General features: G+C 40.6%; 1 protein-coding gene across 13 annotated transcripts in view; it reads left to right on the top strand.

The window, feature by feature from the left end:
• The window catches only part of CADPS (calcium dependent secretion activator), a 499,139-nt gene that overhangs the window by 448,101 nt on the left and 32,176 nt on the right, over window positions 1-18,862 (top strand). For all 13 annotated transcript variants that reach the window (XM_053599820.1, XM_053599828.1, XM_053599822.1 and 10 more), the window contains 2 exons: window positions 3,874-3,906; window positions 11,217-11,324. In XM_053599820.1, coding sequence (XP_053455795.1) covers window positions 3,874-3,906; window positions 11,217-11,324 — 141 coding nt within the window. The remainder of the gene's footprint in view (window positions 1-3,873; window positions 3,907-11,216; window positions 11,325-18,862) is intronic.

The raw sequence follows: 18,862 nt of genomic DNA on the forward strand, positions 1-18,862 counted from the left end.
TGGCCGGGTGGTGGCTCACACCTATAATCCTAGCACTCCAGGAGGCCAAGGCTGGTGGATTGCTTCAGCTCGGAATTCAAGACCAGCCTGAGTAAGAATGAAACCCTGTCTCTAAAAAACAGCCAGGCATTGCAGCGGGTGTCTGTAGTCCCAGGTACTTGGGAAGCTAAGGCAAGAGAATCGCTTAAGCCCAAGAGTTTGAAGTTGCTGTGAGCTGTGTTGCCCGACACTCTACCAAGGACAACAAAGTGAGACTCTGTCTCAAAAAAAAAAAAAAAAAAAATCATGTTTAAAGAGAACACTGCTGGCGTCAGGCAGGGAGGGGTTCTGAGTTCTGATCCGGGTTCCACAAGTGCACTTCCTCTGCTACATCTCAACCCGATGTAGCAACTGATGGCAATGGCTGCCTCTCAAGGAGACTAGAACCAGAGAACAGGAAGCAGCCTTAGAGGTAACCTCTCACGTAGGCAAAGAAGCAAAGACAGAGTGTCTTACTGGCCTCTGCATGAGCTTCTCCAGTGAAGAGCAAGTCTCCAGCACCAAGAGGCCTCTATCACAGTTCCTGGACCTTCTCCTGGGGCTCTGTCATTTTACTCATTCATCCTGATTCTATGCTCTGGAAACACCATGAACAAGGTCAATGCTTCCACATGCAGCTCCTCAGTTAACTAGATGAACATGGGTCGGGCGCAGTGGCTCACACCTGTAATCCCAGAACTCTGGGAGGCTGAGGTAGGTGGATTGCTTGAGCTCAGGAGTTCAAGACCAGCCTGAGTGAGAGCAAGACCCCCGTCTATAAAAATTAGTCAGGTGTGGGCAGCACCTGTGGCTCAAGGAGTAGGGCGCCGGCCCCATATGCTGTGGGTGGCGGGTTCAAGCCCAGCCCCGGCCAAGAAATTAGTCAGGTGTTGTTGCGGGCACCTGCAGTCCTAGCTACTCTGGAGGCTGAAGCCAGAGGATCACTTGAGCCCAAGAATTTGCTGTCAGCTATGACTCCATGGCACTCTACCTAGAGTGACAAAGCGAGACTCTATGTCAAAAAACAAAAAAAAAAAACAGATGAATATTATGGTTTTCTTTGCCATTAACCCATCCTTTTCCAGGCAAAATGCTTTCTTGTTCATTTTCCTTGTAGAATATACTTCAGGATACCCTTTTATCTTTATCATCAAGTTCTTCCTGACGTTCAATGTCCAGCTCCAAAAATGATATGTACCACATGTCTCCAAATAATAGTAGGAACACAATTTACCCTGTGCTATTTTTTCCTGTTATTTTGGGATAGGAGGAAGATCGGTAAGATTAAGTGCAAAAGTCAGCAATTATCAAATAGAAGAACAAACCCTGAATGCTGGGGCATGTCCAAGAGCAGAGGGTTTTCATTCATGATGGAACTTGCCTCATCATCCCCAACTGCCTTGAAAGGAATAGAGTTTGACTGGTGTCATTCTCTGGATGGGAACTGCATGTTAGTGGTAAATGGAGAGTAGGCGTGTTTAAAGGTTGATCATTTCAGCTGTAGCAAAACTACCAACTGCCAAGCATCAACTTTAGAAAAGGAAAAAGGCAATTTTTAGCTGAGAGTAATTATTTTGCCAGCACCTGCTCTGACCGCTGATGCTTGAATTCCTCATCCTTTTCTACGAGTGTTGAGGGGATCAGAAGTTCCAAGGGAGAAATTTGGGTTTAGAAGCCCTTAAGGAAATCCTGGCTCCTCTACCTTCTGGCTGAGATCATGAGCAAATAAACTCCTAAAATTCTAAGAGTTTTGGTTTTCTCAATAGTAAATGGAGATGGTTAATAGTCTCCATTGTGTTGTGTGGTTTAAAGAAGAAATGGTTCATGAAAGTGTTTTGTAAAGTGAAAAACATCATATAAATGTTAGATATTATTATACATAGGGGAGACTTGAAAAAAGTCAAACGACCTTCTTGCCTGAATGAATGGAGTTGAGAGTCATTTAATAGAAATGGTCATTGTGCAAAATCTGGAAAGCCTTCTTCAAATCCCCTCCTTATAGACGTTTTCTTTGCCGACCAGCCTTTGCATGCAGTCAGCTTTCTATACAGCTATGTTGGTTTTCAGCCTGAACAATGCAGTGGCTTCTTGGTCTGGTCTTTCCTCTGCATATTTCTCAGCATCCTGAAGCAGGCAGTGGTGACTGGTTTTCTCTTGTTCCTTCCCTCCACACATTTTCTCTGGGTTCCTCTTCTAAGCCAGGTACCAGTTCAGTCAATGGAGAGACACCCATGAACAAGACCAAGAAAGCCTTTGCACTCTGTGGGAGGTAGACATCACACCCAAAGTTACTGAATCACACTGGCAATCAGTGCTGCAAAGAACAATGTAGGGTTTTAAGAAAACCTATGACAGGGGAACCCAGGGGGATTGGGGGCTGACAATGATTCAAGAAGGTAGAACTAACTAATAATTTACTAATAGCTATGTGTTCCCCCACTTTAAAGCTTACAAAAGCACTTTCTCATATGTTTTCTCACTTCATCAGGCTATCAGTCCTGCAAAGTATGTAATATTATCACCCACCCTATTCTATTAATGCGGGAAACAAGCAAACATGTTGGCATGATTTCGGGGGGGGGGCACCTAGTTCAGGTACTTACAATACTTTTCAATCTAAATCTTGAGCTCTCCCCACCCTACCCTACTGGTTCATTGGCTACTCTGTCTTGGGCCCTGAAATTTTGAAAAGCAGTGTAGAGAAAAGAGCAATGGAGGAAATCAGTACCCTGGGTACTTTCCTGGGAGACCTTTGGGTAAAGGCTGTGATTCCTAAGACTGCTGTCAGCCAAATTGCAGGAGGAGACTAGCTGAGATGTGAAAAGACATCAGAACAGCTTTGTAGTTCCCGGGAAATGCTCTCTGACATGGAATGTAGCCCCTTGATCTTACCTGTACCTAAAGGAAACCCGTGACTGAGTCAAATTGAAACACATAAAATGTCAAACATACTCCCATAGATAGGTTTTATTTCTCAAACCCAGCCATCCATTGACTGCTCACAGCACCCAGACTTGCTTATGAGTTGATCATCTTAGCTACCATCCGTTCCGTGCTTACTACTACATCCTAGGACTTAGTGTGCAGTCACCCTTGTCAACCTGCTGAAAGAGGCACTTAGTACCTCCATGCAGATGAGGCAACTGAGGCTCAGAGAGATGAAATGATTGCCCAAGGCCACACAGCTTGTAAGTCAGGATTCAACCCAAGTCTGACTCCAAACTCTGCTCTCAAATACTACACTCTACCATATTCCCTCCCCTGCCCCAAAACTGGAAATAAATTTTATAACCACGTCCTGCACTTCCCATCTTAAGTTTTTTAGCACTTAAAACCAAGGCAGTATCCCCACCCACAGACACCCGTCTCCCTCTAGGTTTAGGGTACCCATCCACCATACCACCTTTGTCTTAAAGACCCAAGTTAATGAAATCTGAGAACGGAGGGATTCACTCAAGATAAACTGCAGCCAAATTGCACAAGATCCAAGGTTCAAGAAATGACAACAGTCTTGGTTGCTTTTCTCGACTGGTGAGCCTTCCACTAAGTCTGCGCTTAGCTAGAGTTGCTTTTCTCCCTTTTAAAGGGAAGGAAGAAAATGTAAAACTCCCACTCAAGCAGCAGACTCTAAATCAGTAAAACTGTGTGTATTCCCTCTCTCTCATTCTGCAAAGCACTGGCTACGGCTTGAAAAAAATATACCAAACAGATTTTATTTTTCTGTACCTTTTTGTTTTCCCTGGTCAACTCCATGTGCCAGCATATTGTTTTAACTCTGATGGTGCTACAGCATTGAGCTGTGAACAATTAAACATAAACACCAGCCTCACTTCCATCCTCTTCTTTCCTCCTTAGGTGAAGGCAGCTTCCAAATATGTGGATGTACCTGTGAGTATTTGAAAATTGTTTTTTGTGGGTTTGTTGTTTTGTTTCTTGCTTTCATGCGAATGTTAGTGGTGCTAGCTTTATTAATTGTTGCTAAAACTGTGTATTCCTGCCTTGGATCATCAGAAATAGAGAAGCCAAAAAGATTTCATGATAGAATTTTTTTTTTTTTTTTTTGTATAAAAAGAGGGTATGGCTTCTTTCATCAGGAAGCAGGTCCTGTTTGAGGGTAAACCCAGTTCACATTCACTTTCACTTTCATCTCATTGGTTTCTCTGTTTCATTCTGTCTTTATCCTGCTCACCAACCCTCCTGCACGCATACCTTGGGAGTAGAACCACGAGCTAGAAATTTGCACAAGGGTGCCAGAATTTTTAAAAACAAATAAATTCTGGATTTGTTCATTTGGGGGTCAATATTGCAATTGTTTTAACCTTACAAAACTGCTTGTAATTAGTGCAGGCTTCATTAAGGAAGAGAGCTGTCAAAGTTCATAGATAAAGCACTCCAAGTTGCCCAAAATTTACATTTAAATTGAGGTTAAGTAGGACACATGAATGTCAAAGCAAGGGATTACCTGTGATAAATCAGGATACATTGATAGACAGACTTTGCCCTGCCTATTAGCAAAATAAAATTGGAGAGATTTAAATATATTCCAATAAAGCAGAAAAGAAAATGATTCCGTTTCTCCATTTCTAATAAAAGAGATGTGAGTCTACTATAAAATATTAAATTTAGAGAGCTTATCTCAACAGCCACCAAGGGTCTTGTACTGAGCCGTTTCTCATTCTGAACGTGGTTAAGTACCCTCCTTGTTCAAATACTTATTTGTTAAAATTTGTTTTTTTCTAAAAGGATTTATATTAACATTTAAATTCATTTCCCCAAGAAGCTAAGTGTATAATGGTTTATTGGCTCATTTCTCCAAGGAAGACAAAATAGAAAATTGGAGTGAATTTAGCATTAGCCTATGTTGTGTTTGTTTAATGAAAGAATGTACAGTCAATAATTGTGCCCTGAATTTATATAATAATTCTCATTGAGGAACCCCAGACTCCTTCTTGTAGACAGTCCTTACAATGGAGAATAGAAAAAACTCATATAACTGCAACAAGGAGAGAAGTTGAAGTCATGGACCTTTTCAAGCCCCAAAATATAAAGTTTGACTTTACAGGGAATAAACTCCTCAAACTCTCTGGCCCTCTTGCTCCATCTTTAAAATGGAGGTAATAACCCCAAACTCATGGGTTTGCTGTGCAAAGGACATGACATAACATAGGCAGAACACCTACCAGCATAGCTGGCACCCAGAAATGTCAGCATAGGAGAAAGGCATGGGTGGTGATGGGCGTACAAAGCCCATGCTCTATATTGCACAAGGGTGGAAGGGGGTGCGAATTTGTAGACATCAACCTCCACTGTTCTTCTGCAGCAGCGGAAATTGAAATGGTAGGCTTCCAACCCAAAGATCTGTGGCTGCCGTCTGTTTTCTGTAGGCCTCAAAACAGAGGGGAGATGTCAATAGCCAGGTTTGGAGAATTGACCCACAGACAAAGGGCCCAAATACATACAGAAATTCGATCCAGCCATCAGAGCTAGCATTAGATGAAACTGGTATTTTGGAGAGGTCAAACAGTCAAGCATTAGCAATTTCATATGATTCAACCTAATTCCTGCAAGCCAGGTTCACATGTAGTGTGAAGGGTGAGAGGGGAGATGGATTCTGTATCGATAGGAAAGGTGCCCTGATATGTAGTCCTTCAGTGCTTATGGATTAATTATACTATATTAGAAGACTTGTTAGGCTATGGAGAAACAAAAGTGAATCAACAGAAAATGAAGCAGCATGTCCCAAAATGTGGTCACTTACCACTGCTGGTTGTGTAATACAAGTAACAACACCTGCCACTACTACAAACAGGCCTTATAATGCTTTTACTAAGTGCCAGGCACTGTTCCGAGGACTTTACATTTAATCTTCATAATAACCCCACTTTAAAGATGAGGAAATTGAGGCCCAGGGACACTTGCTCAGGGTCCCATATCTGGTCAGTGCAGAACGGAGGTTAAACCAATGCTCTTAACACTCCGCCATTCTGACAGATGATTTTAGTTAGTGCATAGACAAACACCTTTATCTGGATAGTTGACTATTTTAGGGACTATTAACAAAAATACGGTTAGCGCATCAAACCTGGTTTTATTCATTATTAATGGCTTAGGACAAAGCTAAACTTTAAGTTGATTAATGTACACTTTTATAGCTAACAATGTTGTAAGAAATGTTTTAGTAAAAAAATAACAATTGTATAGCAAATAATAGTACCTAAGACACATGGGTGCTGTATGTACATTCTTTACATGCAGCAGATAATAGCAATTATTTACTTTTGAAATCAACCCTGTGAGGCAGGTAATATTATCAGCCTGTTTTACAGCTGAGGAAGGTGAGGCTCAAAGAGATTAAGCAGTAATCCCAAGGTTGTCTGGTGAGTGAGTAGAGAGTGAAGGCTCAAGTGCTGTCAGTCTGACCACCGAGCCTGCACTTCCAGGGGTATGGAGAGCCTCCTAGCACTGCCTCCTGAGGGTCAAGTGTGTGCCTTTCTCTCCAAATTTGCCTTCAGTAAAGCACATTGGTAACTCAAAATCAGCCTTGATGGGAGTATTTATACCATGGAAATTGGCAGACACTACAAATCGGGGGAGGGAGGTTGTTTTTGTTTTATTGTTTGTTTTGAAGAACTAGTTTACCAGCACACCACTATTACCTATTAAGTCAGTAGTCCCCAAACCAGAATGTCCAACAGTAATATGTGTTTGACAAGGTTTTTTGGTTTGTTTTGGCTTTGCTTTTTTATTTATGAGCTTATTTAGCTTTTATGATTATTTTTAATGACCACACAGTTGTTTTTCTTTCATTAATAGAGATTTCTAGCCCTTCACCTCTGGAGATTCTGATTCAGTAGTTCTGGAGTGGAGCCTAGAACTTGTTTTCTAAAAAGCTCTTCACATGATTCTGATAAGTAATGCAAGTTTGGAAACCAATGGCCTAAATCAGCGACTCTTAACCTTGGCTACATGTTGGAAATACTTGGGGAACTTTATAAGTATTAATGCCCAGGCTGCTTGCCAGACAAATTGAAACACCATCTCTGGGCATTGGGGGCCAAGCATCAATATTTTTAAAGCTCCCTAGTGCCTTCAAATTTGCAGTAGGTTTAAGAACCATTGAATAAAATCACTTCTCAGGCTGGAGATGGTGGTTCATGTATATAATCCTAGCACTCCTGGAAGGCCAAGGTAGAAGGATTGCTTGAGGCCAAAAGTTCAAGGCTAACCTAAGCAAGAGAAAGATTCCGTCTGTACAAAATAAAAAAATAAAGAAAAAATAATAGAAAAATAGCCCAATGCAGTTCCAGCTGAGGCAGGAGGATCACTCGAGCCCAGGAGTTTGAGTTTCCAGTGAGCTGTGATCATATCACACCATGCACTCCAGTGTGGGATACAGAGCAAGATCCTGCCTTAAAAAAAATCATTCTCAAATTGTTCTAGCTCTGAAGACAATGAGTTTATCAGTTTATCCTGTAAGCTTTTTGGCATGTAGTTCATTGGCTTAGCTCCATGGGGGAACTAGTAATTTGTTACTAGTAATTTAAGGAAATTTAATAAATCTTAATTTTCCATGTTAATGGAGAGAAGTGCTGGTACCAGTCCTCAAAACGTCACACAATCCCCAAGGCATATCTCTTTGTCTTAGATGTAATTTTTGACCCTTTGGTATATGCAGCAGATTTGCATTAATAATTAGGGCTTGCTTAGGATGCTGACAATTTCAACTTGTTTTTTCAAACTCAGATCTATTCTGGCAGGGACAGGCTAAGATTTTCCCACAGAGTGACTTAGGCACAAATTACATCTTCCACACCTGGATGGAGTTAACCCCACAGATATTTGTTTAAATGTTTTCTAAAACCTATGTCATATTCTATCAGGCTATCCAAGCCACACTTAAACAATGTCATTGTGAGATAATAAAAAAACATCCTAAAAAGTTCATCCCACTGTGTGTAGGGAGCAATTTGGTATAAAGCCGGATTTACCTAAGAGTATCCATTGTTTGATCAAGTATATTTCCCAGCTATAACTACAGGTTAGCTTTATTTGTTGACAGTCCTATTTTTAACTGGGTTTTTTGGAAATCTACTTACAATGCATTATACATCCTTCCTGCCTTTTTTCCCTCCTGCCTTTCGAAACAGGGTGCTGACTATAATTTAACCTTTTCTCGATGCCCCAGGATCACCACTGTGACTGTGTCTTTCCCCAGTGGCTGCATAGTGACCCACTCCCCACAGAGCCCCCTGAGGTGTAGGGCAGGTTGCCCCCACCCTTGATAGTCCCAACCCCAGTCCTTGGTGAGTCTCCATGTCTAGTGTTGCCCTCAGGCCGCCTCTTCCCTGTCACTCACACTCCAGGCATCAGGAAAGTGATAGTTCTCGCCATCAGCACAGTTGTTTCCAACAATCCCCTTCTTCCCTACTCCTGGTCCATCAAGAGATGGAAACCAAACTGGTTGGAAGTGGATGTGAAGCTAGTTTGAAAGGAAGATGGTTGAAAGTAGGGGCTGACGACTGTGTTATAAGAAAACTACACATTTTCATGCAGAGACCATTATGTTTATTTTGATACTGACTCCTTCAAGGTTTCTTCTTAGTTCTAAAATAGGTTATAAAGGTAGGTAAAGCTATGGGGTGACCTAATACTGTTGGGGTAAAACCATAGTGGTTTATGTTTGCATTGCAGTTTGTGGCTTTCAAAACATTTTTACATACATTATTTTAGCTGATAATCATAACAGGCCTTGAAGGTAAGTGGGCAAGCTGTTATTAATCCCATTTCACAGATGGCATTAAGTAAGGCCCAGAGAAGTTTAAATGATTTGCACAAGTTCCAAATTTGTGGAGAATCCAGTAAAAATCTATGCAGTATTAACTAAAGAACTTATAAAAGGAAGTGGAGAGAAGATTTGCAGCTGGACGTGGTGACTCAGGCCTGTAATCCTAGCACTTTGGGAAGCTGAGACAGAAAGATCACTTGAGCCTGAGAGTCTGAGACCAGCCTGAGCAAGAGTGAGACCCCCATCTCTACACAAAATTGAAAAATTAGCTGGGCATGGTAATACACACATATAGTCCAGCTACTCAGAAAGCTGAGGCAGGAGGATCCCTCGAATCCAAGAGTTTGAGGTTCAGTGAGCTATGATGACACTGCTTTTCTCCAGCATGGGTAATAGAATGAAACCCTATCTCAAAAAAAAAAAAAAGAGAGAGAGGATTAGCTCATTCATTTATAGATTTGTTCAGCAAAGATTTACTGAGCACTTACTATGGGCTGGACACCATTCTGTGTGCTGGAGATACAATAGAAAATAAGCCAAAGTTCTTAGGTTTACAGAGTATGTTCTAGTGGGAGAAGATGGACAAAAAAAAAAAAAAAAAAATATATATATATATATATAAAATGTCAGCTATTGCTAAGTGCTATGAAAAGAACCAAGACAGAATCAAAAGAGAGAATCATGGCATTTCTTAACTACCTGGGTGAGGTAAACAATTCTGATTTTCTTTTTAAATATCAAAGTTTTAAAAACTTAATGAAGTGCCCCTTTGAGGACAGTAAACCTTACCAAAAAGGGAAGGAATGGTGGGAAAAACCATCATTATAGATTACTGTTTCTAAACATTGTGGTCACTGGTAGGTCTGATAAATTTGGCTTTGGGTCTTGGCTCTAATATGGCTGCGTTTGCCCAAGAAAAGGCCATATCTGCTGCACATATCATGAGGAAAGAAATGGAAATAACAGTGAAACGTTTCTCAACTCCCCCAGAAAGGGGTCTCCATCCCTAAGGAGAATACCCTTCCATATGCAGTTGCCAGAGGGACAAAGAGAGGTGCCAGTTTACAACTGATAGCTATCAGTTACATTTCATTGGAGAACCTCTTTTGTTTCCTATCATAAAACTGCAACAATTATAGGACCATCATAGAACCTGCTCAATCCAGTCCCTGAAAATTGCTTGAAAGTGTAACGCTTGACTACTGTGGCTTTGGGTTGTCCTCATTGTTTTTCAAATTAATACCTTGTCATTGTTTCAGCAGGTGTTAAGAAATGTTACTAGCATCTCAGGGGCCAAGCATTGGCCCTTTGCTTGATAATTGTTTGCTTTGTATCAGCAAAAAAAAAAAAAAAAAAAAATACAGTCCTACTGTTTCCAAACCTTCCTCATTTTCACCCTGGAAATTACACAGAAGTGTTAACTAACTTCAATTTGCAGCGCCTGACAGTCACGTCTTGTAGAGAAATGATACTTTGTGATCTAAGGTAAATCACAGTAATGAAAACTAATCTTTTGAGTTATTAGCAAACATACATATCTACTGTGGAAATTTGAGGGGTTTGTGACCGCTCTCTTAATGACCCATATTATAGTGTTTTAATAGGTTTCTTTGGAGATAACTTTGATTGCAACATCTCAAGCCATGTGTGTTCTGAGTTTCTTTTTTTTTACTTCCTTGCAATAAATCATTTCCTAACTGCTGGATAAACCACCTACTTACCTTTCTAGAAAATCTAATTTATTTAAAAATCAAATCCTCCCCTCCTCCTCCTTCCTTTTTTTTTTTTTTTTTTTTTAACTTTAAGAGTCTTTGGACTCTTAAGGCTGTGCTAGAAGCAAAGACAAATGGTTGAATGTCTCTTCTGAGTAAACTAATTAGCAAATACTCACTATATATACTCAGCTTAAACTATCCCAAAAAATGGAACTTGATTCAGAGGGGAAATAGATTGGAATAAGATTTTTTTGCTTAGCACTTTCTCAATTTTTTTTTTTTAAAGAGAAAAAAAGCAATCGGGAAGGCTGTTGCTTTTCTAATGATATATTAAGAACAGACAATGAAAGAAAGACTATGTTTGGGGATTTCAATCCAAAGTAGAGCCAGAGAATATTTCTGGGTTATCCAGGGAAGATTTATCCATTAGATACATTTTCTAGAAAAAAAATTAATAGCAAGGAATATCTATAAAATTCTAAAATCTCAACTCTCTTTTTAGCCAGTTTGATTTCTGGAAAGAGGGGGCAGTTCTAATATCAATTCCTACCAGTCCAGGCGGTGATGAGCTATACAGTAGCTACAAAGGTGATCCAAGAAAAGCAATGTAGGGCTGGTGGAGGGTAAAAACAAACGGGTCATCAAAACAGAGTGGCTGTCTGAAAATTCCATTTTCATGTTCTCCTGTTTCTTTGCAGAAACCCGGGATGGACGTGGCCGACGCCTACGTGACTTTCGTCCGCCATTCTCAGGATGTCCTGCGTGATAAGGTCAATGAGGAGATGTATATAGAAAGGTTATTTGATGTAAGTAAATGCCTTCTCCTCCTTGAAGACCAAGGAGGAGACCCTCCAAAATGTGACAAAATAAGAGACAGGAGGATAAGTCACATTTTGAGAAAATGGATTGGTCCTGATTCAAACAAAGGCTTTCCCTCTCCCTCTGCCTTAGGCTCTTATCTGTCGTGTGTCTGTTCCGAACCCACCCTGGCGTGGCAGTGTCTCAGTCCCAATCTGTGTGACATGTAGGACGGCGCACCGCCTCTCGGCAAGCAGGCTCATTCCTGCACGAAGCTTGCGAGACAGCTTTCTCTAACTGGCATAGACCTTTCTTGGTCATGGTTTTCCTCCTTGCAATCTGGCCTCTCTTGAGGGAGATGTTCTAGTCAGGGAGGCTGAGGCCAACTCCCTCTCCTGGGGGTGGTACCTCCCAGACACCAGCTGTGGTGTGCAGATGTGCAGTAAATGTCGCACTGATATCACTTCAAAGATGATTTCGTTTCTTGGAGACTAGAAATCCTTCTCTCTGTGTTTCAGCTAACACTTAGGTTAGAATTGCTCAGTCAGTTCCAGTTTTAAATCGTGGTGGTCCCTGGCCACCCACCCACCTGAAAATGTAAGAAGCAGCTGGTGTACAAAGAGCAATATACTGGGCTGCAGCCTCAGAACAAACTTCAGAAAATGCAGATTTCCAAGGGTTAATAGTTTCCAAGCAATCTTATTTCCACTGTGACTACATCTGCCCTGCAAGGCGAGCCACTGAGGCAAAAAGAATTGGAAAAAAAAAGGAATCTGCTTAGGTCTCAAATTGCCTGCCTCTTCCAGGCCAAAGCAGATGGAGTTACCTAATTTAGCCAGATATTTTGCCTCAAGTTTCTACCGTGTTTGCCAGTGTAGACCCGGCCAGAGTGCACGGAAGCTGATGTTCTTGTCTCCGTGTGGCTCCAATCGTGCAGCCTACTTCTGTCTCGTGAAATGTGGGCTCCTCGTGTCCAGGCTTCTGAGCATTAATGTTTTGGTCTCCTATGGAATTGGTGTTTCCGTATTTTTTTCTGTGATCGTGTTGGGCAATTTACCTTCAGTTTTGTGTGTGTATGTATGCGTGCGTGTGTGTTTTTGTTCCATGGCTAAGTGAGCTCATTGTTGGCACTGCTTTCAGATTCTGCGGCTTCTGACTTTTATAAGCTTTGTCTTCCAGCTCATTTGCTTTCCTCGTGTGTTGAAAGGCTCCTTTCTTTTTTCCTTTTTTTTTTTTTTTCTTTTCCAATCATCCCCTTTCTGTGCTCAATACCCCTCTCTCCCTTGCATCACCTTTCTTTGACAAAACCCTTCTTACTTTTTAATTCCCATCCGTCCTCTCTCGGATTAAAATGGAACTTATCTCTCATGTCAAATGTTTTATCACATTATATCAAGTGGCATGAATTAGAATCAAATAATCTTCCTGTGTACATCTTCTAGCATGACCCACATCCACTGAGAATGCCTCATACATGCATAACGCTGACCGGCGGGTCCTCCCCTTCTCTGCATGCGTGCCTTATGAAAGTACTGAGCCTAGACTGTCCAGGGCACAATCACCCATCCAATAGGCATTGAAAACAGAGACAGGCAGGACCCTCGGGTCTGCGGTTAGGAATGTGGACACTCTGCCCATCTCTGCTGAATTAAATTCCAAACCACAAATTTTCAAGAAGCCTGTGGATTGTTCTTTTCAATGCCTAGGTTGCCTTTTTTTTTTTTTTCCTTTGATCAGTATCTTCTGATTCTCAGTTTTATGTGGCCCGTGTGTACGTGCTCCCGTGGGAGCGTGTGTGCGAATAACCTCGTGTTCGCTAAAACTTACAAACATCGAGTACCGAATTTGGTGTTTAATCTGCAGTTTCCCCTGTCACTTCATTGACAAATAATCCACCCTTTCCTCTCTGTTCTTTTAAATTAGAAGTGCAAGCCTTACTGAAGGCAGCAAGGCTAATTCTCTCTTCTGTGGCTCTTTTTAAAGGAAAATGCAACCAAATCTTCATTTAAAAAATAAGAGTGCAGCCTTGGTTAGCACAGATGGTAAAACTGGACTTGCCCGGCTGTTGAAGAACACAGGCAAATTCAAGCCCTTCCGTCTTTAACGTGAATTAATAGTGAAAAATATATATTCCTAAGAATATGTTTTTCAGAAAGCATTTTATGGTTAGGACTGTTTAAAAATTCATCCATTTCCCCAGTCCCTTGCTACATTGTACTGACCAGCATAAAATGATGTTGGCAACATTGTGGGAACCTCCACAATTTAGTCTCATGTCCCAATTTTGTTTTCCCAGCAGAGTCTTGGTTATACCTTCCTGAGTATCTTGATCTTAAAAGCTTAACCATTACAACCATTCACGGCACATCACTCCCAGCCCCACGGGGGGGAAAAGAATTTCAGGAGCTTATTTATACTTAACAAGTTTCTGTGCCATTTACTTTCTTACTTTCCAAATAACCTGATCTCCTAATTTACAGAATATTGGTGCTAAGCAACCTAACTGATGTAGTGCAAAAAAGTTATTGAATCTGTCATGGATTTAAAACATTTGTCATTTTAAAAACCCAGAGCTTCTCAAAAAGCTTCATTACCATGCAGTCTCAGTAATTTAATTCAGTAATTACTGTTTTTCTATAATCTAGCAGCAAAACATCAGATTACCAACATGTTTAATTATTTTCGGCTTCTGTTTCCTTAAGCATGGTGTTTATTTCTTTGCATCTATGCTCTGCAAGACTCTTGTGTCCACTGAGCTAAACAAGGGACTAGAAGTATCAAGGCAAAAGGGTCTGTGAAAGCTGCCACCCTAAATTTCTTGCTGCAGTGAACTTATTCTTTAAAATCCATTCCTTAATGATAGTGCTCCTGGGGCAAGTTTCTAAACAATTGGCAGAAATCTATTGAGAAATACTTGTTGATCTGGGAGATTTTTCTTCCAAATTGTTGCATTTTGATAAATGGCAAAAATGAATAATAGCAGATTAACATTTTGAATGAAGAAAAAAATATATATCTCCGAGATTGTTTGCTGTTGGGGGGTTGTTGATTGTGACTGTTTTGTTAGTTTTTAGTTCCTGCTGGCATCTGTCATGCAGAGGCATGTTCTGAGAGTTCCTGTTGTGTTTTTAACTGTGTTTCAAGTCTCCTTTTTAATTTACCTGATAAGTCCTTTAAGTTCTTGCTCTTTGGTATTGTTCCCTTTTTTGCCCCTTTGAGTGTGCCCTTGTAGAAAAGGCTGGATGGTTTTCGTGAGTGTTAGTATCTGAGGGTACTTGGATTACTAGCTGGTCATTTAATGGTGTGTTTTCTGTCCTAACTAGGCCACTACCCAGTGCTCTCTGGGCGGTTTTCTCTCTGCCACGTCATTGTACTTTTTCCTGGAAGTGGGTGCTTGTGGGAGATTATCGGCATAGCATTTGGGGCGCTATATTTGATGTTCTGCATTTTTATCTATTTTATTATGTAACTTAAGAACAGGCTTTCCAAATTCATCTTCACCAATTTTTTTTAACAAGCCTTCTCTAGGTTTATTGAAGAAATATATTTGGACCTAACGTTACCTAACCAGGTCATTTTTTGCAGTTCAAATTTCCCTGTTTATTAATATAATTGGTTTACCTAGTCTTCCTGTAAAATACCAACAACTTTCTTGATAATGCACCTAAGGAAAAACTCAACCAGTCCAAAATAAAGGCCAATTGGAAAAAAAATCATCAAACTGTTTCCCATATTTCAGATGCACAGGTATATTTTTTTTAGTCTGAGCTTTTGTACATTTTTTCCTAAGAAAATGAAGTACAATTGTTTTAAGTTGCTGCAAAATAACAGTTTGTAATATTTTGAAAAAAAAATTCAGAGATTTAAAGCAACAGAATATTCTAATATGTGCAATGAATTCAAATTATACTAAAGATGCTGAATTTTTACAAGAAAATCAGATTGCTATACGACTCAAGTGGGAGCCTGGCCTCCTTGAAAATTATTGCTGACTTTTAAGGAAAATATAAAACATGGGTATGAAATAATCTCCAAATTCCTAAAGCATCAGTGAAGGAGGAAGGAGCAGGCTCAAGATATGACTTGAAGACAGTGATTTAAAGTTGAAGTGTCCGTAAATCATGCAGATGGTTTGCCCCCTTTCTCTACTGATTAATTCAACATCTTCCCCCAACCAAAAACATGCTTTTTTGAAATTAGAGATCAGATCATCAAGAGAAGCACCTAAGATTTTAAGGTCTAAACAAAAATTAATTTTCTTTCCTCCTTGTACTTCTTGAAGACACAGACTGAAAAGAAAATCAGGATTAAAAGAGATGTGCTTAGGGTGAATTCATCTGCTTAAACCTCACAGGCTCGGAGATGAGTGATTAAAAAGCCATCTCGAACTTGGATGGAGTCCACATTGGTGGTAATGCTGCATCCGTGCCGGCTTTCTTCAGGCCCCCATGTCATTGTGAACCAGGCCCAGGGAACATTTGACTGGAGATGATACGTGGATTATATAGGTCAATTATACACTTAATCTGCCTTCTGGAGGATTAGGTATTTGCAGATTGACTCTGCCTTTGGCTTCTCCGTGGCAGTTATCAGATCAGGAAAGGGCCTTTTACCAAACTGCCTCGTAAGAACTTAATCAGGCAGCGTGGTCAGATTCAGACGGGACTGCTGCTCAGTATTCTTTGCCTTGCACGGCTCTCAATTTGCTGTTCCATTATCAAATCACATGTTTGTCCACTTTGTGTAGCAGGACAATAATCGAATGTGAATGCGTCCCTTGAAAGGGGTAATTTGAAAAGTGAAACCTCTGCCTATGAAAATATATTGTGCTGTGTGTATATATGAAACCACAGATAACCTTATTTTAATAACCTTATTAAACTAAAAAAGCACCATATGTGTGAACATATATCAATCAAAGTAGGAATCCTCCTGCTTCAGAAAGTAAGTACCAAAGAACAGGCTATTAGGAGAGCATTATGTGATTATCTGTAAAGTGTATCACCAACTGTCCAGGTGAGGGAAGTTTTCCAAAAATAACCAGGGAGGGGGCCGGTCTTGGTGGCTCATACCTGTAACCACAGCACTCTGGGAGTCCAAGGTGGGCCAACTCTTGAGCTCAGAAGTTCGAGACTAGCCTGAGCAAGAGCAAGACCCCATCTCTAAAAAAAAATAATTAAAAAAAAATAGCTGGGCGTAGTGGCCAGGCGCCTAAAGTGCCAGCTACTTGGGAGGCAAGAGGATTGCTTGAGCCTAAGAGTTTGAGGTTGCTGTGAGCTATGATGCCAGAGCACTCAACCAAGGGTGACAAAATGAGACTCTGTCTCAAAACAAACAAACAAACAAAAAAAAAAACAAAACTACCAGATAGGGAGAGGTATGTATGATTCACCAACACAATAGATTGCAGTTCTAGGTGGCCGATTAAAGAAAATCAAGGCTTATGGTGTTCTAGACACTCCGTGAGTTATCTCCTCTGTAAGCAATAGCAGTCTTGAGAACCCTGAATAGGAATTCCAGTGTAGCGATTGGGCCTTGCCTCTGGGGCATTCAGGCTCAATCCTTATAGGGAGGTGACCTTGGGTGAGGTATTTAATTTCTCAGAGCCTCGGCTGATTCATCTACGTAACAGAGATGATAATACACAGAACCTTCCTCCTGGAGTTATTGTGAGAGTGAAATTCCATACACATCTGCAGCATCTGGCTCTGAGGAAGCATTTGGTAAGTGTTGGCCACCACCACCATCATCATCATCACCATCATCATCATGGTCCTATCTGTTCTAAGGTGCTACAAGAGTCTCCTTATCATGTTAAGACATTGACCCCAAACTTCTTAGAATTGCTTGATATACAGTAACCTGGTACCTTTCTTACTCTTGGTAAAACATAGTTCTGAAACAGAAGAATACTAAGGCTCAGGAATGGGGTTTTGAAGGAAGACAATAGGAACAGGGACCCTGATTTTGCCACTTCAAAGTTTTCTAACCTTGGGTCAATGATTTAGTCTCTCTGAGCCTTAATTTCCCCACCTGTAAGGGAACTGACTTGTGACAGTTGTTGCGAGGACTAAAGAACATAATGGATGTAGAGTGGCAGAGTTAAAAATTCAATAAGTCTTTATCATCTTCATCCTCATCTCACAGAACTACTTCCTTCACATGATTTTGAAATGACCTAGCTCTACCCCCCACAACAAAACCACAGTGCATTGTCAAATAAATTAATATTGGCCTTTTTTTCTTTTGGTATGAGGTACAGAAAAGGGAGTGATTAATACCTTTTACTACTAGAATACTGTATATCTATAGTGTAGATATACAGCTAAACAAATACAAGAAAATTAAAATGGTGTGTTTCCAGCACCCAGCAGTTATTACAAAAACAGGGTTTTTTAAAGATGTTTTTCTTTGTGCTTTGATATACTGTATGCTTTTTTCCCAAAATGAGTAAACAAAAATATTTCTTTTTTTAAGTCAATGATCAGTATTTCCCATGCCAATAATGTTCACCTAATACACTGTATTCAGAATTTCCCCCTTGTCCTCAAAATATTCTTTACAGCTGGCTTGTGCCAACCAGGATGTGACACAGGGTCATATATACCGGGCAGGATTGTGATGCCCCTTAAACTTCTTTCGGACCAGCCCTGGTCCTTCCTTCACGATCTCAGCTTGTTAAAGGGACCGCTGTGCCAATTGTTCTGCAGACTGGAGGAGTTTATTACTATCTAAACATAGAACTGATTTGCTGAGGGAAAAAAAAAAATCAAGCTGAATTCAACCAAGTAGTTCTTTTAAACATAATTAGTAACTTAGCAGAATTCAACCAGGGTTTTTTTTAAAGCTGTTCTCTGTATGTAAGGAAAATTTCTGAAGCTAGTTTAAGAAAAAAGGGGGGGCTAGGGGCTGGACTGCAAGAAACCCACAGAGGCCAGAGTACAAGTTGGCTATGTGAAGAGGTTGTGGGATTTTATTTCATGGAATAATGCATAGCTGTCCCAGCTGTGTGGGTAAATTCTGAGAGTCATAGTCTAACATTTCCCTGAATCTGCTTTGGTGAAATCACTTAGACTGGTGATTCTGTATGGATATATACATACCCGTACTGTTTAGGAAGGGTGCTTTGTTAATTCTACTGGGATTTTCCCTGAGGTTACCAATCTGAAATTAAGCCCTTCAAATCAGTCTGCAGCTGAGCTTTTCCATACCCTTCAAATCAAATTTTAATTGAACTGTGACCTCATCTCTATCATCCCCAACTATAAGGCTAAAGAGCATTTCTGCCAGGCTATTTGGACATCCTGTGGAACAGTGGTTCTCAACCTTCCTAATGCTGCGAGCCTTTAATAGAGTCCCTGTGGGTTGCAACCCACAGGTTGAGAACCACTGCTATAGAATCTATGCTGTTAAAAATATGGAGACTGGGAAGCTAATTTAAACGTACTGCGCAAGGCAGTTAGGAAAGGAGCAACAGTTGATTCTTTCATCTGATTTTGAACCCCTAAGTAATTCTGCTAGTTAAGTCATGTCCTAGATGTGCATT

Source organism: Nycticebus coucang, chromosome 8 (assembly GCF_027406575.1).
Source record: "Nycticebus coucang isolate mNycCou1 chromosome 8, mNycCou1.pri, whole genome shotgun sequence".
In the NCBI taxonomy this organism is placed as follows: Eukaryota; Metazoa; Chordata; class Mammalia; order Primates; family Lorisidae; genus Nycticebus; species Nycticebus coucang.